Source organism: Akebia trifoliata, chromosome 4 (assembly GCF_017979445.1).
Source record: "Akebia trifoliata isolate Shusen 1 chromosome 4, ASM1797944v1, whole genome shotgun sequence".
Lineage (NCBI taxonomy): Eukaryota > Viridiplantae > Streptophyta > Magnoliopsida > Ranunculales > Lardizabalaceae > Akebia > Akebia trifoliata.
The window spans coordinates 22,911,813-22,921,854 of NC_141378.1; the positions used below are offsets into that span (position 1 = coordinate 22,911,813).

Here is a 10,042-nt window from a genome sequence, read left to right on the forward strand (position 1 = left end):
TCTTACATCTATATTTTTGCAATTCATACAACAAGTTTTTACAACAATCAAATTGGCGCCGCTGCCGGGGACAGCGAGTTGATTCATTTTTCAATTCGAAAAGAGTCCGAAATAGTTTTCAAAACAGAACTGAATTTTTTTAGTTTGAAACAGAAGCTAAAAGAATAGAAAAAATTTTGAAAATATTTTCATTACAATCCTTAGGATATCAGAAATCAATTCTAATTTGAAAAATTGATTTTCGTCAAAATTTCACTGCTCAACGGTAGCCTTTTAGTGCTCCGCGGTGGCGTGGCAACCTTTGCTGCTAATTTTTGTTGAACAAGTTTCTGACATCATGAACATTGTAATAGGCATATTGGTTTTTGCCTTAGCATTCTGACTTTGATAATTTTATTATTTTTAGGTGAAGGATTCGACTGAAGTCTACGAAAGGCGACACGTGGAACTTTTATCCACCAAATTGGTTCCTTCACCAAGAAGACATCAACTTCTAATTTTCTGTTCATTTCATTTTTCTTAGAAAATTTTTTTGTATTAGGAACTTGAACTTGTAATAATTTTTAATTGTATCTGAGAGGGCTCGGATTGTAATAGATTTATGGACGGATGATAGTGGGACGAAACTATTTCAGCCCCTCGGGTTCGTACACCAAATTTGGTGTTGGTGGCCCAAGTCGACTCAGCTCGATCATCCCCCATCTAGAACGGGAGGTAAAATTTCGAAACACTCACGCATATCTTGTTAGTGAGTTTCTGTATTGATTTTAAGTGATTAATCTGTACACCTTGGATCGCACATAGTAATAAGAGCACCCTTACGAAGATGACACCATAGATAAGAATCGAATTTCATCACCAATATCTTGCCCTTCTAGGAAATCAAATTCACAGCCATTAATTAATTAAAATTGATTAGATTTGACTCTAGGTTCCATCGAGCTCATTAAGCAAAGCTAATCAAAAGTTGTACAAACTGCACTTCTTGATCGTGAACAGTGCCTAAACGCAATCCTGCCCCGTAGTACTACGTGTATTCGGGGGATAGACACACGTCTATTTTAAACGAGAGGTGACTTAAGAGTGCCCTTGCTTAGCATTATGCTTCACCTCTCCCTTGGGGATTAAACTGGCTATTCCGATTTCAGAGATTTGGGTTTGAGGCTTTGATTAATCCTTTGAACTAGTTAGGAGCTATTTAGTAATAGGCACTCAGTTCTCACGTGTGAATTTCTCCCCCCTATTGTGTGCAATTCTGTAGTGTATGTTAGGTAGGAGATCTCAGAAAAATCCAATTGTATTTGATCCGGTGATCACAAGGTCTCATCCACTACCTAAAGTTAGACGTGAAATCAATATCGTTCTTACTCCACTAGTCTCAGAAATGGATCCACATCCACTTCCACTCCATCACATCCATGAGGATCAACGAACGCTCAATGAGTTGTTTGCCCCTATTACAACCAACCCTCCTTCGTGTATAACTTTGCCTGCCGCAAAGGTGGCACAATTTGAAATACGGGTAGCCACCATCAATATGTTGCCAAAATTTTACGGTTTTGAGAGTGAACAACCGTACAATCACCTCAATAAATTATTAGCATTATGCTAGACATTTAAAAATGGTCACCTCGACGATGAGAATGTCAAGCTTAGGTTATTCCCTCTCTCTTTCGAAGACCATGCTGCGGCTTGGTTAAAATCCTTAACCTCCAACTCTATCTTCACGTGGGATGAGTTGTCAAGAAAATTCATGGTCAAATTCTTCCTAATGACAAAAATGGAACAATTCAAAAATGCCATTCTAAACTTCAAGGGAAGATCGGATGAAGAGTTCTCCCAGACTTGGGAAAGGTTCAACCACCTTCTTGTCAAATGTCCATATCATGAGATAGACAAAGCCTAATTAATTAATTTCTTTTATCGAGGTCTCCCAACAGCCCAGTATATTCTTCTCGAGTCTATGCATCAGGGTAAATTCATGAATCAGACTCTTAATCAGGCATATGAATTCTTAGTCGAGCTGGCTGAGAATGCTCAAAATTGGAGTACAAACGTAGGAGATTTTGATAAAGGAGATTTATGAACCAAGAAGCCGGGCATGTATGAGGTTAAGTCCGATCCCGATCTCAAGAATGTCATGACTAGCCTTGTGAGTAGCTTATAGAGTCTCAATAAAAAGATCGACGCTTTCAATGTCAAATCCAATTTTCAAGAAGCCACTTCAATTCTACAAGTCACAACAGAGACATTTTCATCATGTCAGTTATGTGAGAACTTTAGTCATTCTACAGAGAATTGTCCCACATTGACTACTTTATAGTCAGAGCAAGCCAATGTTGTTGGAAATTACAGCACATATAGGAAACCCACTCCAAACTCTTACAGTCAGACGTACCATCCCAATAATAGGTTTCACCTTAACTTCTCATATTGATAGAGTGAACCTATCCAACCGGGAGGTCCTCTAGGGATTCAGAAAAATTTCAATCATCAAACTCATGATAGTGCAAACCTATCTTTGGTTCCGCAACCATTCTACTCTTCACCTCACAATTAAGAAAGCTAATGAGATTTTATTACTAATTATAGATGAATAAAGTGCACGTGGAAGTTATCAAATCATGAAACAAAGTCGATTACAATGTGCGAGCAAAAAGGGAGCATCCAATAAAATCTCGAAGAATTTCACTGTCACATCACCGCGCCGCGGTAAGGCCTTAGTGCTCCACGGTGATCTCGAGGAATTTTGCCTCAAGATTTGTACTAAAGTTTTCAGATGCTTCGGTCGTTGTAACTAACTGGTCCTCTCGAATCGAATCATCCGAAAAATCGACCCAATAACCCAATTACGAATGTTATAAATTGGAGGGTTGAAAAGGGGCTCTGATGTTATTTATGTTTTTCCATTTGTAATTCTCTGTAATTTTCTTTGGTTTCTTAATTTTTTGAGAGAAAACTCTTGATTGTAGTGAGAATATCAAAAGTGATCCAATCTTTAGTATTTTTTTATAATTCTTTTGGGAACTATTAAAGAAGGATCAAAGTGCAACATCATCTTCTTCACCCATCTTCTCCTTTCTTTTATTAATTTCTACAACTTTAATCCTTGCGATGATCGACTAAATTCTCATTAGTGAAGTCAAGAATGCCGAATCAAGTTCACTCTATTAATGCTGTTTAATTTGTTATTTATGTTTTACATGTTAAGTCTATGAATCTCTTTAGGATAAGATTATCTAACTCATACTTCCAATTCAAGCTTTGATGAGTGTTACTTAGATAAGTTCAAGAACACTCATGCTCTGTGATGAATAGAAGTATAAGTCGGATAATCTCGTTTAAATCAGAGATTTTCATGGATACTCTTAGGTTACAATTAATAGTTACATCGAATCATCTTCCCATCCACGAGCAATGACTTGCTACATGGATTGAGTCATATTTAGAATGATTCACCATTATGGATGATTTGTAATGGTAGACTTGAACTCTTTAAACCTTCTTTCACTAGTTTCAATCTCTCATTTCTATTGCTAATTTTCATTTTCTAATTTGTTACAACCTTGTTTTGTTTTTAAAACCAATCTATTTTTGTTTAACCTTGTTTTGATTTTTAATTCGAATGAACATTTGAATCCCAACTGTCCCTGTAGAACGAATTCGACTTACCCATAGTCCATATCTTGCATCTATATTTTTGCAATTCATACAACAAGTTTTTACAACGATGACATATCACATTAAGTAGCTTGTATCTCGAGATATATTATCATGCCATGTGACATTATCAGGATTGTGGCCTATCTAATCAGGAAAGAATCCCAATTTGAGAAGATTCATCACTTTTGAATAATAACTATATTTGGATAAGAATTGATTTGACAATTGTAATCTAAATAGGATTATATTTCCTTTCCCAGCTTTAGGATTTTTATATATTTAGAGGGTTAAGAGCTATTGAAATAGGTGTAAAAAAATGGTGATCTAAGGAAAAGGAGATATGAGGAATGGGAAGCCGAAGTGCTATCATGAAATCCTGTAATATTGAAGTATAGATTAATGTGAATGGCACCTGGAACCTGTGGTTGTAGGAACGTTTGCCGAGCCAAGTAAAATCTCTCTTGTTTGTTGTTGTTGTTGTGTTATTGGTATGATTTGTATATGAGAGATTGATTGGAATTGGAATCACTCTTTATCCATTATTCTCTTAATCTCTTGTAATGAAAATGAAACCACAAGAATCCATTGGCATTAAAACTTTTTGGGAACTTTAGAAACACTCCCTATTAAATTGGTGATATTAGATTTACCCCCATGCAAAATGCAAGATTAAGTTTACTCTCCTTGACTGTAAGTGAAAGTTGTTTTTTGTTGATGATTTAACATTTATTTTATTTTTCAAATTTTGATTTAGTAATTTAAATATTTGCAGAGTGTTTTGAAATATATATATATATATATATATATATATATATATCATAATTTTACCGTTAAATCATCAAGAAAATGCAACGTTGATTTCCGATCAAGGGGGGTAAACCTAATATCACTAACTTAGCAGGGGGTGTTTCTGAAATACCTATGGAGGGGATTTTTGTGATCACCTCGAGATCCTCCTTTTCCCAATTGGATGAACTACAATTCCTCGAGATCGTCCCTGTTCCCTATTCCACAAATCCTTCGATGCCTAAGTCAGTTCCAGAGAAAATTCGACGGAGTAGAAAAATTGTGTACCTTTGATGCGGGGGTCCCTCTCTATTTATAGAGAGGGGGTTGACATTTTACACATTTCCTTCCTTATCTCCTTCTATTTTGAGATAAGAATAGTGTGAGATTCACTTCCAAAGAATCCCTTCTAATTAAGTTGCTCAAATCTCGAAATCTCAAGGATTTGAACATTTTCCTTTTACGGAACCCTATTTCCTCGACCTTCTTCTAAGCCTTTTCTCTCGGTGGATCACCCGAGCGATTGTAACATAGAGGTCGGAAGTATGCTCTCAATGAACTCCTTTAATCTTCAATGACATGAGTTGTTGCCTTATAGGTCGGAGAATTTATCCCTCTACAATACCCAAACTTTGTATACATTATCTCGTCTCTAAAATGAAAGGATGATTTTAGTGAGTCTTCACTATTTATTGGTTAATTGATTGAGTACAAATGGTTTTCTTTAGTAGAAACCTATCTTGACCACTTAGGAAAATGATCCAAAAATGGCCAAGTCTTCTTTGCAAAAGATTTTGAACCAACAATAGTTTTTATAACCATGGTTGAGGAAGAGAAGAAGAAAATGAGTGTAATTTTTTTTTTTCTTTACAATACAATCATACATTTGGAGTGTAATGGGAAAATTTTAAGTGATGGAGCGGGCACAATTGGAAATGGATGCTGCACAACTAGTAGATCTCAAAGATTAAAATAAGTTAAGTTTGAATTTATAGTCCATACAGAAGATGAAATCACCCTCAAGGGAAAAGTTACGAAATTAAGGACCTATGGAATCACTCCTTATGTACAATCCATTGGCACCATTCTGCCAATATAATACCACAAACATAATACAAGGCACAAACATACAACTAGGTTTATATCATAGATATTTTCTTACTACTTCATTCCCTTTCCTTTAATCCTACTGTTCTTGTTTTAGAACCCTCAAATTGCATCATAAACAACCTTCCTAGGTTGTCATTGGATTTAAACGTACATAACAAGTTATCTAAATCAGTCTTAGTTTTTTCAAATTTTACCTTGTATTGTAGTTATTCCTAAGTTCTCCCAAATTTGTTGGTTTGTAATTTGGTCCTCTTTAGTTTTACGACTCATTCCTCGCAACATCCTCATCTTTGCCTAGTTCATAAGAACATTTGGCTTTTTGATTCTAAACAATCAGTTACACATTGTAGAGAAATTGATCTAAGATCAATAAAGAAAGAAAAATAAAGCAAGATGCGATGACACACAAAACGCAAAGATTTTTACCATGTTCCCTCAAGATTCAAGTATGTCCACGGATCACATCAATTGCACTATGAAAATAAATTTGCAGTTACAGATTACACCCTTTCATCGATAATAGAAGTATATACGCCCAGGAAAAAACTGACTAGGGTTTTACCCAATACCAATGAAATTACGAAAATACCCTTGGGAAATAGCTTGATTGACAACGTGCTTTGCTTGATGAACAATACCTCCTTAACGACCAATACATCAGGTTCCCCAAATCATAGCCTTTAATGGGCCAGGCCCTTCCTAACCCAATATTCCATCGACCAGCTTTTGATTTGTGTCTCCTTTTTAGTTATTGGGTTAGGTTTCAATGTAACTAGGTTTTCATGCTAAAATTGGATTGGTGGATGCTACAATCACAAAATCTCACTTTTATATCAAATATTTGTTAAGATATACCAAAAAATACCAAATATTTGAACTGGCCAAATCCACTTAGTCATACAAAAACTAGGCTTAAGTTGGATTGGTAATCGGCCTGAGTCATGAGGATCTAGTTTTATATAGAGAATTAGCTTCAACCCTACCAATCCTGTTATGTGTTAAGTTTCCAACTTAGAGGCCGGGCCAAGTCCCACGATTCAATGTAAAGGAGAAATTGAAGGGTGAGTGAATGATGAGTCACACGATGCAAAGACCGAGTCGGACAATCTGTAGTTGTACACTTGTACCTAGGTCTGTCAATGGATCTGATCCTTTACAATCCGATAACTTCAGATCTCGTTTGTGGATCTGGGTTTTAATAAGGATCTAAATTGATAACATATCAATCGGTTCTGGATCATCAATGTCTTGATTGGATATAGTCCGGATTTGATAAAATGTGAGAGAAATATGCAAATTACATATTTATTTTGTTTAAGTATATACGAAGTTTATTTAGATTTGTATATCAAAACAGATCTGATCACATTATTGAATCAAATTTTGACCCTAATGTTGAAATCCTATAAAACACGATCCAACAAGGGTTGAATCCGATAAATATGGGATTGGTTTGGAGTCCAATGTGATCTAGTTGCACCTCTAAACATTTGCTACAAAATAATTTATTAAGGGGAAATATTATTAAACCATGAATCAAATACTTACACAACACATATACATAAAGGCACTAAGGAAATTATGGACAGTAATATAACATATAATAACCCCATAGGGTTTGTGAGATGACCAAGACCACAAGCCAAGAAGCAAAGGTCTTGAGTTCGAATGGCATCTTAGGAGTCACCCTTGGCCTTAGGGATTCATACCAGAAATTACACCGTGCGTGTGGGGGGAAAGGACTCCACGCCCCCGAGGATAAGCCGGGTCTTCTAAGAGGCCCGGGTACTCGGTTAAAAAAAAAAAAACCCTTATATAATGGGACATGATACACTTTATTACAATGCTTCATAATCTAATACTATAATATTCAGTATACGTGAACTAGGCCTCTTGTGAGGTCTGTAGAGAGTACCCTATCCCGTGGCGTGTGTTTGGGAACATCACAAATACCGAACTCGAGAGTGCACCAACAATTGGAGGCAACACCATAAGCAACACTTTCTGGGTTGACTCAAACGACGGATAGTAACACTCAATGGTGTTGGGATCCAAAAAGACAACCACCGCGAACACAAGCAACGAGAAGAAAGCATGAACAAAGTCCCCTATTCGAAGTTTATACTTCGATAAGTCGTCAGATCTTGACGATGGCCAAAGTCCATTTTTCGTTGCCATCCCATAGTGTGGCTTACCATCGTCATCGATGTAACTGTCTGTAAAAGATGCAAAAAAACATGAAAACCCACAAAGACCGACGAGAAAACCAGTTAAGTACTTGTTAATGGTGTGACAATGACCATTGTTGGATAAGACAGGATTGAGGAATTGAAAGAGGAACACAGTTCCAGTTGGGAGAAGCTTGATGAGGTTAGCTACTCCTGTGAATGTCTTGTATCCTATGGTTTGTTGAGTGATCTTTCCTGCCATTTGGATTTTTTTGGGTGTTTGATCTTCTTTGTGATTGTGTTTTGGATTTTTTCAGTTTGAGTTATTTATAGGGGAAAGATGAGGTTAGAAAGAGATGAGGATGAGGGAAGAGCTTTGCTTGTACGTTAAATTGTTTGAAAGAGAAAGCATTAGTTTTGCTTTTACTCTTAGATATGTGATCATTTATTTCCTCTTTAAGGTTTCAAGTTAGAGGCCTTCTTGATGTCTAACTCATAGTTTTAAAACTCGTTGAGTAACCTTGAAACCCAGTCAACAGTTGGGTCAACTCTATTAGTAATTTGGATTTCTAAGTGACTCCATGTTGTTGATGCCTCGATGGAATCAACTTGTTGAGTCAAAGTCAAATTTGCATACATATATGGATCAGGTTCAAACGACAACCATATAGACAACCATATAGACAACGCGTTTTGTCTTATATGGGCAAAAATGTTTGGAATGGGCTGATTTTTTGTGAGGATGATCTCTATGGTGAGGGGATCATCCTGGCAAAAAATCATCCCATTCCAAAACTTCTAGACCGTCCGATTTTTGTTGAAAAATTATAGACCGTCCAATTTTTGTAAATCAATTTTGATGGGGTTAGAAGTTTTGGAATTTGATGATTTTTTGCCAGGATGATTCTCTCATCACAGAGATCATCCTCACAAAAAATTAGCCCATTCCAAACATTTTTGCCCATATAAGACAAACACGTTGTCTATATGTGTGTCGCAATGTGTGTTGCAGGAACCCGACCCTACATATATATATATATATATATGGGGGGCGTTCAATGGCCAACTTTTTAGCAAACTTTTTGGCAAAACATTTTTCAAAACATGAGTTAGAGGTTTTGGAATGGGCTGATTTTTGGTGAGGATGATCTCTACAGTGAGGAGATCATCCTCACCAAAAATCAGCCCATTCCAAAACTTCTAACCCCATCAAAAACAGTTTACAAAAAATGGACGGTCCACGATTTTTCAGCTGGTAAACATGGGTTAGAAGTTTTGGAATGGGCTGATTTTTGGTGAGGATGATCTACTCACCGTAGAGATCATCCTCACCAATAATCAGCCCATTCCAAAACCTGTAACCTATGTTTTGAAAAATGTTTTGCCTAAAAGTTTGCTAAAAAGTTTGCCCTTGAACGCTACCCTATATATATATATATATGAATTCTAATGTTCAAGATCTTATTGGGACGTTAGTATTCTACAACACTTTTTTCTTTTTCTAATAATACCTTTATTCATTATTTTTTACTGAAAAAAAATATGGGTACATTCATCTTTTACACAATAAATACTTGTTTGTATTGATTGTCAAATCCTTTATTACAACAAGACATTTAATTATAAAGATTAAATACCCTTAATATTTAGAATAATTTATCAAAATGGTACAGTTTTCGAAATTAATTATCAAAATGGTACACTGTAGCAATTAATTTCGAAAATGATAAATTTACCATTTTCGGAATTAATTTTTTATACCAAAACAGTTAAAAAGATAAATTTTTGTACCGAAAATACCCTTTTTTATTTTAAGTATGCAAATACAATTATAATCTTCACAATAACTCAAAATCCAACAAAATTTTAAGATTTACTCTCTTGGTCGACGGTAAAAATAGGAAAAAATCTAATATATATATATATATATATATATGACTGATTTCAGTCAAAATTAAGAAAATGGTATTTTCAGATTTTTTTTTAATTACTGTTTTTACTGATTTGATAAAAAAAATTAATTCTGAAAATGGTAAATTTATCGTTTTTAGAATTAGTTGCTATAGTGTACCGTTTTGATAAATATCCAAAATATTGTGCATGTTTTGATAAATTTGCCTAATATTTATTACTTAAATAAATATTTATTATGTAAAATGATTAATATATATTTATCTTTTTCATTAAAAAATAAAATAAATAAAGATATTCTTGAGAAAAAAAAAGTATTGAAGAATGCTAATGTCTCATGAGATCTTGGATTTTAACATTCCCCATATTAATATTCTCTTGGGTAATAAAATAAATTTTTATAT

At 35.0% G+C, this 10,042-nt stretch overlaps 1 protein-coding gene across 1 annotated transcript; it reads right to left on the reverse strand.

Moving 5' to 3' along the window:
- Window positions 1–7,063: 7,063 nt before the first annotated feature.
- Window positions 7,064–8,028, reverse strand: LOC147404522 (protein DMP2-like). Its single transcript, XM_086437750.1, has one exon. The coding sequence runs from the start codon at window positions 7,987–7,989 to the stop codon at window positions 7,444–7,446; it is 546 nt and encodes a 181-aa protein (XP_086293876.1). The 5' UTR covers window positions 7,990–8,028; the 3' UTR covers window positions 7,064–7,443.
- Between the last annotated feature and the right edge of the window lie 2,014 nt (window positions 8,029–10,042).